The sequence below is a fragment of the Octopus sinensis genome, unplaced genomic scaffold (genome assembly GCF_006345805.1).
Source record: "Octopus sinensis unplaced genomic scaffold, ASM634580v1 Contig18426, whole genome shotgun sequence".
Classification (NCBI taxonomy): domain Eukaryota; kingdom Metazoa; phylum Mollusca; class Cephalopoda; order Octopoda; family Octopodidae; genus Octopus; species Octopus sinensis.
In genome coordinates, this window is record NW_021835828.1 from 14,738 (window position 1) to 28,078 (window position 13,341).

Sequence of the window (13,341 nt, forward strand, 5' to 3'; positions counted from 1 at the left end):
TTGAAAGATTTGGTATTTTTTCAATATTTATCGGTTTAGTTTCTCTGTCAAATTTTAAATTTTTCAGTTATGTTTTTATACAATTTTTTTGTTTTTTCTACTTGCATCAGTCCGGCACGACATGCTGAAGATTAAAGAAACTTTTATGATCAATTATGTCGCGAGCCAAAAATGAAACCGAGCCGAGACAGATGTTTTCAATGTCTATCCTTGTCAAAAATAAGATAATCAAATATTTTTCCGAGAAAACATTAACTAATTATTTTTAAGTATTTTTTAAGGCGTTTAGAACGCATCTTTCTCACTATCTCTTAAGTATTTTTTTAAGGCGACTCATCTAATTTAGTTAACTTCTCTTTTTTCTTGATTAAAATAGTAGGGCACTTTTATACTTTATATCAATGAGGACCACAAACGTCGTGATTTCGGACACGTGAATGCAGTTCTCTGCTTCCACGTCGTGATTTCGGACAAGGTCTACAGTGCCAGAGAAGAGAAGGAAGAAGGGGAGGAGGTGCGTGGAGTGCCACCTTCTGCTCACTTCGAAGGCTCTGGACTTAGTTAGTAAAATTACTTAGTTAATTAGTCTCTTTTAAATAAAGTTTTGTTACATAAATGATAGAAAGTTAATTTTAATTATTCATGTAAAAAAGTGAATATAATCCCCGATGTGTTTGCGATATATACTACTATATAAACTTTCTTGGCATAAAAAAGAAACCAGAGAATATATCCAGACGGCCGTAATTTAAAGAATATTGTAGAGAACATGAAAATGAAGGAGAAGGTTGTGCTTATTTAAAAAAATCAATTATTTACTTCAAAAGAAAAGAATTAATATAATTAACGGTTACATATAAATAACTGCTTAGGTAATTTAAAGATTAAATCTGATTAAATAGAAAAATTTAAGTTCCAAGCAAAGTACAGTAGACTATCCATTTAACGAAAAAAAATTTAACGAAAATATTCATTTTACGAAAGTCAAAATATTTTTTTACGTTTTTCCTTAGATAAATTCAAAAATAAAATTTTTTTTCTTTGTATTAGTGAATATTTAAATATATTTAACGAATATTTAAATAACGAAAATTAAAATTTTTGATAAAATTTTAAAATAATTTTTCCTCGCTATTTCTTTGTAGTAAACCATGTGTGCAAGGGTGAACAATATGAAGAAAAAAAGAAAAACTTATCAAATTCAACAAAAACTGGAAGTTATTGATTTCAAGAAGAATAATCCTGCTGTTACTCAAGAAAATTTGGCTCAGCGGTTTAATATGCCTATTGGAGTGATCAATTCAACGTTGAAGAAAATGCAATTGTATGGATCAAGGCGTCACAAACAAAAAAAGAATATTACATTTAAAAGTTGTACTGATAAGATATATGAACCATTATATGCATGGATTCAGAACAAACGTTTCTGTAATCACACCATAACTAATGTAATGGTACGCGAAATGGCACTCAAAATTGCTCAACGATTTTATATGAAAATTTCAAAGCATCTCACCCATGGATTTCACGCTTTAAGAAAGAGTATAAAATAAAAACACTCACGATTTCTGGAGAACAATTAGTGGATCCCGTTTTGCTTATAGATTCATATGAACGCTTTGCAGCCATGTTAAAAAAATATGGATCGAAAAATTTTTACAATGCTGCGATGAAACTGCCCTTTTTTTCAAATGTACTCCAAAAAAACATTAGTTCTTGACTCCGAATCAAGGGCTTCAGGAAAATTTTCTAAAGAACGAATAACACTGTTATTATGCACAAATATGGAAGGAGATAAAGAGCATCCGTTGGTAATCGGAAAATTCAAAAATCCTCATGGTTTTAAAAATATTAATATGAATAATCTTGGGATTCAATATGCAAATAGCAATAAATCTTGGATGACCAGTTTAATTTTTAAAAACTGGGTTGAACGGTTAAATTCCAAAATGAGTGTGGAAAATAGAAAGATTTTGCTTCTTTTAGATAATGCGCCAGTTCACTATTTTGATGGCGAATTCAGTAATATCGAATTGTATTTTCTTCCTCCAAAGACAACATCTAAGATTCAACCAATTGATCAAGGGATTGTGCATTCATTTAAATCGTTGTATAAAAAAGGAATGACTAGAAATTTGAGTATGGGAACAAATATAGGAACATTGTCATATACAGATGAACTTACCAAATTCAAATTAGTGAATGCTCTACCTTTAATTATTGAGGCTTGGAACGAAGTCACAGTGGACTATCAAAAATTGCTTTAACAAGGCATTAAATAATTGGGCGAAGATAGATGAAAAAATACTTGAAGAATCCACTGACGAAAAAGGTATTAAATTTAAATCACCTTACAATTAAAGATAATAAAAGTGAAATTATGATTGAGTTTCCTGTGTGCACCTGTCGTCTGCGAAGAAAACGCGTATCTTGATACAATACAATGTGAGGAAGAAAATGAGCATGAAGAAATAGATAGCACAAATGACAATCCCATTGGTTATGCAGATGCACTTAAATATTTGGAAAATATTGAAAAATATTTTTTGCAAGAATCTGGTGAACATATTCACCTAATTACAAATTTGAGAAATATATTGGCAAAAATTAAAAAGAAGGAACCTAAAATTACCGATTACATGACACATTTTTAATTAAACAATTTTTTTCGTTAAATTCATTTAACGAATGCTCAATTTTCATTTTCGTTAAATGAATAGTCTACTGTATATATAATGAAGATTTGGAGGTCTATGTTGATCAGCACACACGACCCCACCCACTGTTTCTGCCTTCGAATCGCTAGTTATGACTGTTATTTGTTCCTGAGTTTCATCTATGATAACAACTTGGGGGGTCATTAAAAAGAAAAGTGTTGAGAAATACAAACAAACAAATCTTCTATGTCAATTGCTGATAATGTTTGAATATTTTCTAGTTTGAAATATATAAATTAACAATTTTATTTAAAATATAAACAAAATAATTTATTGTTTCCCAAATTCGCTTCTGGTTTATTGTGTTCGATGGCTGATAAAAACTACACTTTAAAACACACAAAAAGTCTATCTGAATACGCAAAATATTTAAGCAAAAAAAACACAAAAAAGCCAGAGAAAACAACAGCCGAACCCTTAAAGCAGGGGTTCTCAACTTTTTAGCTCAAGGGCCAAATCGATAATTAAGATTATTCACGGGCCGCAAAAAAATATTTTATATATTTTTATATTTTCCAATCCAGTAACTCGTTTGCAATCCGAAGTGCAGCCCTGCTGATGCGTAATGAGTTTTTTACTCTTTTAATTTCCATTTCCTTTATAAAAATAAAAAGCTAAAAATCTACAAAAGGCGTTGTTGTAACTAAAAAGAAAGTATTATTTCTTTATTAAGTTTTGAAATCGGAATAAGTAAAGTCGAAGAAGTTCGTAAAAGCTGACTCAGTGATTATCCGTGAGCTTGTTACGATATTTATTTTTTATTCGAATCATTTTACTAAATATTGATTCGCATAAATATGTAGATTTAACATTGATATATTCATATATTCATTGTGTGTTATATTTTTGATTTGTCTTGAGGAATTATTCGTAAAAATTAATAATAGACGCATTTTTGAACAATCCGCCAGTTCTATATCATGTTGTAAATTAATGAGTTCTAGTTGAATTTTGCAGGCGCATCCTTTAATTTCCACGCTGAATGGAGTTGCAAAATTTTCATTAAGGAAGGAATTCTTTGAAATTCTAAAAATTAAATTTATATAAATGTACCCCAAAACGTGCTTCAAATTGATTAATTAAATCACCAATATGGATATGTTTAACCTTAAGAATAAATAATTAAATTTAGACATTATTAAAAAATTAAAAAGTTAGTTACTCGAGGGGCCGCAAAAAAATCCTGGGGGCCACATGCGGCCGGGGGCCGCATTTGAGAACCGCTGCCTTAAAGCAAAGAGATTTGAAGGTAATGAACATGACTGACCCTAACAGCCTGATTTGGACTCCAAATTAGGGCAAATCCGTATGGTGACAGCCTCGGCACCCACCTCTTCCCAACCAGGGTACTAAAAGTGAAACACGCAGATATTTTTGCGAGGTTTGTGACTGCCTGATAAAGGACTCGACCAACTACCTCGACCATATTAACGGAAAAAAGCGTATTCCTCAAATGTGACCTCTGCAGACCAGAAGAACCTGGGAATGTCGATGAAGGTGGAAAAGTCGACCGTCTCCCAAGTGCGTGAGCGAATCGAGGCCAATCGGATGTCGAGGCATGTCCCCGAGTACGACATTCATGAACGACTGGCAGTGTTGTTAGAGGAGAAGGAGAAGAGGAAGGAGAGATAGGAGAGGAGGAGGAAGGAGATGAAGGACAAGAAGAAGAGAGCAGTGGAAGTTGATGCAGATGGGGCGTATATTGCTTCTGTCCTCGGCTTCTCCTCCTTTGGTAAACGCACGGTCAATGCCCCCGATGAAATTGAGGAACCCGATGTCGCCAAAATTATGGGATTTTCCGGTTTCGGTAAGCAGTGACAGTCAACCAACGTTGTCCTTACTTTAGTAACGTGTTAATTACCAACTGAGTATTAACCAATTATTATGATTGCATAGGCCAGTGGTGATTTTTGGTCGATTTCATTTTGCGATTTTTGATCGATCGACTTGTTTATTTTAATAACAAAATTTTTATCTTATAATTAAAAGTTGATGGGATTTTTGGAATTGTAATTCTCATATGAGCTTAGAGCTATTCTCATGCAATCGGCAAGATGATTATCCGTTAAACGGGTCCTGTATTGAGATTTGATCAAATAAAAAAATCTAATTAGCAATTTACATGTCGAAAGCGATCGACTGGTTGTTCACTCCTGGCATAGGATAATTCAGTACTAAATGCTTTTGTATTATATGTGACGTATTCAATTCCTTTTTGAGATTACTTTAATGTTAGTTTGATTAATTTCAAATCATGGTTGGAGTCATAGAACCACTGTCCACGTCGTATAGACGTTCGATTAGACTGCGTAGGATTTGGACGGTTAAAAGTTCGGCTTCAAAGCGAATTTCTTCCTTCCCAATGAGAGTCCTCTGTAGTTTATCAAGTTCATTATTCTGGTTTTACCGTGAAAGTTGTATTTATTGATCGAAAATGTTATTTTATTTGTAGGAAAAAATTAGATGCTGGCTGTTTATTCACTCCTCCAATGAATCAATTACCATTAAAACCAAATTATCATTAACCATGGCTGTATATTATGGAAATACCGGGGCAATCACCTGCTATGGGTATCAGTCACTACCTTTTGTTCAGAACCCATAGCTTCTCCCATCGTATCATAACATTGGCAGAAGAAAACTTTTTAAATTCTAATTACCGCAAAAAACTTGAACTGTTATAAAATCCCGTAAACCTTCAAATTTCAATCCATGCCGGAATATCCCACGAATAGTCGGGAAGCGTGGACCATCCTTATAAATTATGAGAAGGTAATTCAACCTATCAAATACATTTTTTTTCACAAATTACGTCAACTTCCTCTTCGACATCACAGTCATCTTAAACGCAACGTTGCCATACTCATATTACGGCATGCGTAAACCTAATATTCACAAGTTAATAATTTATATCACAGTCCAAAGCTGCTAGGCGAGGTTTTAAAATATTAATAAATTTTTATAAAAATTACATTTCTGAAGTTCTTTTGTTGTTCTCTTGAGTAAATATCTAAAATTATTAATTTTTTTATTATTTAAAAGATCGTGCTTTTTCGCAAAACAACATAGCATCAAAATCATTAATTGAACGTAGCGTTTTATGATTTTATTTAAATTTCCACGGAAAATGATGTAGAAAGGGGACCTCCTACCTTCCCTTGATCGGTAGGAGGCTGACAAATAGGAACTGGGTATACCAAATATTCTCCACCTCTCCATCAGTGTTTGTTACTTTATATCTTTGTGTTGAAACTTGGTCGTATAGGAGCCCTGACGTCTCGCAGCTCTGGACTGTGACAATTTATAATAAAAATATAAATAATAAACCAAATTGGGTCAAAATCCAGTTTATTTACTCACCCCTGTCTCTATATTTAGTAGTTCTTAAAGCTTGTGTAACTCATATTAACAATAGGATATGCAAAGTTATAGGCAGGATATACTCTAAAATGGAGGAATATGATTATACTTGTATTCAAGTCCTGTACGTACATGGGATCATTCTTGAAACGATAAGAAGTCTTTCATACAGCCATTTAAATGTTTCATGTTAATTTGGGCTTGCACCAATGAAGCTAGCCCATCAAGGGTGCCAAAATGGTCGGAAGTATGACTCAAAATATCAAAATCAACTCCAATAACTTCCAACTCTTTTAAAATCACTTGATTTATAAATAAATGTTTTTTACTTTTAAAAAAGAGTCTTTTTAAAAAAATTATTTCAACAAATGTAATTATCATCATTTTTTGATGGAAAACTTTCAAAAATGATTGAATTTCACCACGAATGCACAAATTTCCTTCGCCATTAAGGATTTTTAATGTGTTCATGTGTTTTTTAATTGGTTGAACAACCATTCGATATGCTTAAAGCTTTGACAATTTTATTTAACTGCAATTTTCATATCAACGATGTAAAAAAGTAAAAATTACTAATTTTTTAGATAAGATGACCAGAAACCTGAATATTTTTGAGCTGTAATTGTAAAAAAATGTCGAAAACTTTACTATCAAATGTTTTAAAAATATCGTAAGTTGTTGTTTCAGACTGAAACTTTTGGAATAATGTTTCCACAGCTAAATTTTGTCTAAATCGAAGTTTTCATTCAAAGCAATTATTATTCCAGGCAGAGATCCTACAAAGTGTTTCTAAAACTGAGATATTTCAGCCTAAAACTGTTCCAAATCAAAATTGGACTGCATTATTTTATTAGGAAAGGTTTTTTTGACCTTTGATTTTTTTAAATGATTGTACTGATCACAGAATCGTGATGTATATATTGAATATAAAAATAGAATAGCTAAACAAAATGTTAAATAAGTAAGTATTAATTCATGAAAAATGGAAGAATATGAATACCTTCTTATTATTTTTATAGCTTTAATCAGCTTTATAAATTGACAAGAACTTAATTACACAAAAAAAGGATATAAAAAGAATCAACACACCACTCATATCGAATTTCACGGGAATTAATATTTTCGACTACTCGTAATCAGCACTTCAAGAGTATGGGTTTCCTCTATACCAGTGGTTCTTAACCTTTTTTAAGTCAGCGCCCCTTTTGACACAATTTCGAAGCTTCAAAATTTCAGCGCCCCCCTATTATTTAATTTATTTTTTTTCAATTATAGATTTATTTGGCAATTTTTTCGCCAATTGTTTCATTTTAATATTTTCGAATATTACTTATTATTTTTTTAGAATTAAAAAGGGTATTCACAAACCAAACTTTTTTATAAAAAAATTTTAGTGACTGCCTTGTGCTTGATGGGAATTTGTCAATCGTTTTATGTCAGCTTCAATAGTCGACAGACTTAGTCTCAAATCTCCTCTATTCACAATTTGTAATTTATTTCTTTTTTGGTCAAAATATTAGAGACTGCACTAAATCCTCTTTCAACTAGATATGTTGAAGGAAATGCTATTATAAGTGTTTCAATTTCATTCCACAATAAAGGATATTTTTTCTATGAGTAACCCAGAATTGTTGATATCCATATTTGTTGAAAATGACTTTAGCTTCAAAGTCATATTTCAGATTTAATAAATTTTCTGTTATTTCTTGAGATAAATTAACGTTTTCAGTTTCAAATGGATTTATATACCAATCAAAAAATTTTAAATTTTCTAAATCTTCAAAGCGGATTTTCATGTCATCTTTTAACATTTTTAGATGCAAGCAAAAGCATTCACAGTCAGAATCCGTTAATTTTTCGACCTAATAAATATTATTACAAAAATAACCCCAAATTTTGTAGATTTGGAAAATTAATAAAAATCTTTTTCTTAATATTGTTTTCATAAAGTTGTAATTTTTCAATAAAAGGCATAATAATTCCTTTTACATTTATTAAATTGATATTGTTTCCTTGCAAGCTAATATTTACTTGGTTGATTTTATAAAAATATCAGCTAGATAAGCTATATCAGCTTTCAATAAAATCAACTTACTAAAATGATTAAGGAATAATTACCTAAAAATTCTCTGCTCATGTAACTGACAAAATTCTAAGATTGAATCATACAATTCAAAAAATCGACACAAACAGTTTCCTTTTGAAAGCCATCTAACATGGGTATGCAAAAGAAGTCGTTCATAATGCTCATCGTTTTGTTCACAAATATGTCGAAATATTCTCGAATTCAATGGGTGCATTTTAATACGATTTATTGCACATATGACAACATTTAGTGATTCATTCAGCCTCTCACTTAAATTTTTCGCAGCTAAATGCTGTCTGTGAATGACGCAATGGATTGTAAAAATATTCGGTACTTTTTCCTTCATATATGCCAAAAACCCACGATGAACTCCAACCATCGCAGTGCCCCCATCTGTTGAACAAGCAAAAATATTGCTAAGGGGTATTTCATGTTTCAAAAAATATTGTTCAACAGTTTTGAAAATTGTTAATCCTCTTGTATCGAGTTCAAGGTGTTCAGAAAATAAAAATTCTTCTTGAATTACATCATTTGATTAATATAACGTACGTAAACTAATAAAAGTGCAACACTATCGTTGAATGTCGATTCATCAATCTGAATTGAAAATTTTGTTGTTCTTAAAAATGCACATAGGGTTTCTTCGATATCAAATGCCATTTCATCAATTCTGGAAGAAACAGAACTATTACTCAAAGGAATTGATGAAATTATTTGTTCAGAATCACAATCAACCATTGAATTTAACACTTCTTTGATAGCTGGTAATATTAATGACTCTCCAATAGTATGAGGTTTTCCTGATTTCGCTATCAATTGCGATATTTTGTATGATGCTATAGGCCTTTTTCAAGCATCTTCGAATTTTTTGTAAATAGTTGATTAATCATAAGACGATTTTCATAATTATATTTCAGATTAGAAAAATAATTGATATCCGCATCAAGTTTGTCAGGATGACAAATCTTAAGATGATTTAGCATTCTTGAAGGCTTCATTCCTTCATTTGTAAAGACCTTTTTACACATAAGACACATTGGAAGTGAATTGTTATGGTCGTAGGGTATCACTCCAAACTTTAGGTATTCATCCGAATATATACGTCGTTTTACTTTTTTATCAGACATCTATAAAATATAATTAAAATATTTATTAAAAAGTTCTAAAATATTAAATACAATTAACAAATATTTATAAATATTATCAGTGAATAATTTTTTTACGTACACACAAGACAATTTGAATTTAGAATTAATAGAAAAGCACGTGATAATGATTTACAAAAACTAATAAAATATTTATAATAATTAAAAAAATTAAAATTCCAGCGCCCCCCTAATATGTTCCAGCGCCCCCAGGGGGGCGCCAGCGCCCCCGTTAAGAATCACTGCTCTTACTACAATCATTTTTATTTACAAATTACAAAAAACCGGTAATGTTTGTAATGTTTTCAATTCTTTAAAATTAGACAACTTAGAAGAAATTCCATGACTAGAGAAATTGCGTAGGATGAGTAGTTTTCAGTTTATGTTCAAAAAATGAACAACCGAAATGACAGTATATGCCTATTGGGATACAATTGAGACAAAATCTAACAAAAACCAATTCGGCATTTCAATGTTGTCTAGTCTCAAATACAGTCACTTCGGGAATACGAATATTAGGAAGCTGACAATCCGTGATATTCGGAGGGCAGAATTTTATATGTTTTTAAAAACAAAAACTCTGTGTATAGTAAAACCACAACCTTGACTGCATTAAAATGAACTACTTCTTGAATTTTTTTTACCAATTTGTGATTATATGACTTAAGATAGCAGGACTCAAATATGTGAGAAAATCCGATTCACATCCAAATACTTCCACCCACCTGTCTGACACATTTCAAGACCATATGCAACAGGCTAACGTTAAAAATACATTTCCTATACTTTAATTCGTCATATCTTAAAACTCGACGTCGATTGCTCATTCAGGATATTTGCTCATGAATAATCTCGGAAATGAAAAACGTCCATTCTTGACGCCAGCAAATCCATGTGATTGAACATAACCGAGTTTTAGAATCTCGGAAATACAAATTGGCAGAAAATAACTTTTAAATCCTTTTGCGGGCATTTAGACTCCCAAGTACCTCCTCAGACAATAGTTCATCATATTTTGAAGGAATAGTTTGATAATGTTCTTTTCATCCAACATTTTAATGGCTTCATCAAGATTTGGTGGTCTTTGGGGACAATTGACAGGATAATGTTTTGAGAGAGTGTCCTGGCATGTCAAGGTTTAGGAAACCAGAATATGACGACATTCAGAAGCCATTATGTCTGTGTCGCAATCGGGAGTGTTTGTGCTAACCATGAATAATTGGACTACTAATTGAACAAACTGGAGAGTTTAATTAGTAGGAATACATACCATAGTCATTTGCACCTTAAGAAGATACGATTGTTCATTTTCAACGATTTGGCTTTGCTCTGAGTGTTGAATTTGATCTTTTCTTTCAACACGTGAATCTCGGAGCTCGTTTATTTTAAGAAGTTCTTTTTCTAAAAATATATATTGTTGGACTTAAATTTAAAATTAAATATAAAATAATATCAATTAAAAATCAACTGGAAAAACGTCCGATGTTGTAGTCTTCTTGATTCACTTCTTCAACCGAACAAGGATCAATTTCGCTTTTGAGGGATATAAATCTAAACAACTTTTACTTTAAAAAAACTTTTGTGGTTTGACAGTAATCAATAGATCGCGCCATGTTTTTTGACTTGGAAACTTGTTCTTGGGATAGTTCAGTAAATCGAGAGATTTCGTCCATTCCTTCGTTAATTTGGACTTTTGAACGAGTCCGATGTCCGAGAGCTTTCATCCTGGTTATGGTTTATACATTTATTTATTTTTACATTGTTAAAAATGTTTTCAATGCCGTTATTTTGATGATTACTTTCTTTCATCTCAGCACTTAAATAATAAATAAATTTTATTAAGAAATTAAAAACAAATTATTATTACAATTTATTAAAATTTTTCTGTTGTGAATGATTTTGAAACTACAATTTAGTCGAGTGTACTGATGAAGATTTTATTATTATTATTATTATTTAAGCCAAAAACAGAATCACCGTCTTAACATTAACTAACGTGTTCAGGTGATTCCGACACTTCTCAACAGTCTAGCCATCTTTTCACGATGTTCAGACCGTGACCCACACACTTTCTGTAGTACGGTGAAATGCTTGTGGTCCATCTCCACGATCCCTCCCACTTGCCTATACAAGAGACTCCAGTGTTCGATGGACAATTTTCATGTCGGTATGGTCCTTCAGTATGTTTATGGATTTTTCTTGGATTTTCTCGATGTTAGTTGGTTCGTTGCCGCCAGGTTACAGCCCCAAGCAGCACATGCATAGCCTATTGTTGGCTCGATATACTGCTTGTAAAAGGGTCTCTACCCCTGGCGGACAAGTTCTCCCACAGTTCGAAAGAAAGGCTTTCACAAGATTGATTTTCTTTATACAAGTTGACACGATCGATTCAACATGAGGTGAGAAAAAAGAGAAAGTGTCAAACGTTACACCCAATATCTTCTGTGTTTTCTTTGGTGGTATTGGGACTCCATTCAGCGTGACTTCAATAGTTTTCGTCCCATCTTCCGTTTTTCGTGAATAGGGTGACTGCTGACTTTTCGGAACATGCATGTAGTCTGTTTTCATATAGCCATCCATATAATTCGTTTCAGTATTCTTTGTAGTCTTTCCTTCGCGTATTCGACATTTACATCCCTTGATGCGACAACTATGTCATCGCATAGGAGAGTAGTATGTCATTATTATCCATAGGAACCGGGAGATCATTCAGAAACAGTTGAAGAGGGTCGGGGATTAAAGGAGAACCCTGGGGTACACCATTGGCAAAAAGCGTGATCTTGAACTCTCGTTCCCGACGCACACTTTCCCACGACGTCCGCTCAAAAAATTCGCTATCCATAGCTTCATAGGTGTAGAAAATATTTGTACCAAATATCTTTGAATTAGGATCTTCCTTGGGACGGAGTCAAACGCTTTTGAATGTCGATAGTGCCATACAATGATTCTCCTGCAATTCTTCTTTTGTGTCCTTCATTTATGAAATCTGTTAGTGTGGTGAGGAAGGAGGTCGCTGACAATCCTTCCTTGATCCATGTTGAAATGTGGTTGTGGGAGGAAAGGGCGAAATTACGAAAATTGTGGATTGTGGATTGAAATAAGTATTACATAATAATTTGATAAAATAGATTAATAATAATTTTGTAATTAAATATGACGAATATTCAATTCAAAATGTAGCTGTGAAGTCAAAATAAAAGTATAGGTAAAATAGTAATAACAAAAGAAGAAAGAAAAAGAGCCCAAATATTTACAGCTTACCAATCGAATTTAGAACTGGAATTAAGATACTGTTAAATTAAGGAGTGCCCATGTCAAACCTATATCGAAGGGTAGAAAGTATTGAGGACAATAAAAGTGGTGGAAAAGTATGAAAATTACACAAGTACACTGGATCCATATGGCTGATGTTATTTAACCAAACTTGCTCCCAAACTTGTGAGATTTAGAAGCATCTTATCTAAAATAGAATATCTCAGTGTTTAAATCAACAGTGTTTAATGTTTTTTACAAATTTGAAGTTAAATCAAAGACAGTTAGAAAAAGAGAAAGTTTGCTTAAGACTACGCAGTTTAGGGCGCCCTCCCAGCCGCACGGATTGCGGAACAGTTTCCGCGGATTACGGTAATGGAGAGGCGTTGAAGAAGCCCACTTTAAAAGATTCCAGGATGTTTATTTAATGAATTTATTCTACTAAACTTTTAATAATGTTAGGTTGAAGTAGGAAAAGGCCATTTAGAGGTCAATGAAAATTCAAGAAAAAGCACTGTTGAACAATTTTTGGTACTTTAGAGTAAAGATATTCGACCAATTGGAATCAACCGTAATGTTTATATTTAGAGAAATTAAGCAAAATCAATTTGCACTAAAAATGCAATGTGGTGGGGGCTAATTTTTCGATGAAGTTTTCATTTGATCGATTTCACATCGATATGATGTTTTAGACTTGCACGCTTAAAGTTCAAGAGCTAAAAAAGTACACTCAGAAGAGAGATAGCATGCTATGCATACTTCCGAATGAAGAGTGTTTAAC

At 32.3% G+C, this 13,341-nt stretch overlaps 3 protein-coding genes across 3 annotated transcripts; 2 read left to right on the forward strand and 1 right to left on the reverse strand.

Moving 5' to 3' along the window:
- Positions 1-1,172: 1,172 nt before the first annotated feature.
- LOC115231402 (major centromere autoantigen B-like) lies at positions 1,173-1,553 on the forward strand. Its single transcript, XM_029801437.1, has one exon. It carries the CDS (start codon positions 1,173-1,175, stop codon positions 1,551-1,553), a length of 381 nt encoding a protein of 126 aa, XP_029657297.1.
- Positions 1,554-1,784: 231 nt separating this feature from the next.
- Positions 1,785-2,267, forward strand: LOC115231403 (tigger transposable element-derived protein 6-like). Its single transcript, XM_029801438.1, has one exon. The coding sequence runs from the start codon at positions 1,785-1,787 to the stop codon at positions 2,265-2,267; it is 483 nt and encodes a 160-aa protein (XP_029657298.1).
- Positions 2,268-8,999: 6,732 nt separating this feature from the next.
- On the reverse strand, positions 9,000-11,032 carry LOC115231404 (protein FAM200B-like). Its single transcript, XM_029801439.1, has 2 exons — positions 10,886-11,032; positions 9,000-9,290 (listed from the first exon to the last, which is right to left on the reverse strand). The coding sequence occupies exons 1-2, from the start codon at positions 11,030-11,032 to the stop codon at positions 9,000-9,002; spliced, it is 438 nt and encodes a 145-aa protein (XP_029657299.1).
- Positions 11,033-13,341: the final 2,309 nt, after the last annotated feature.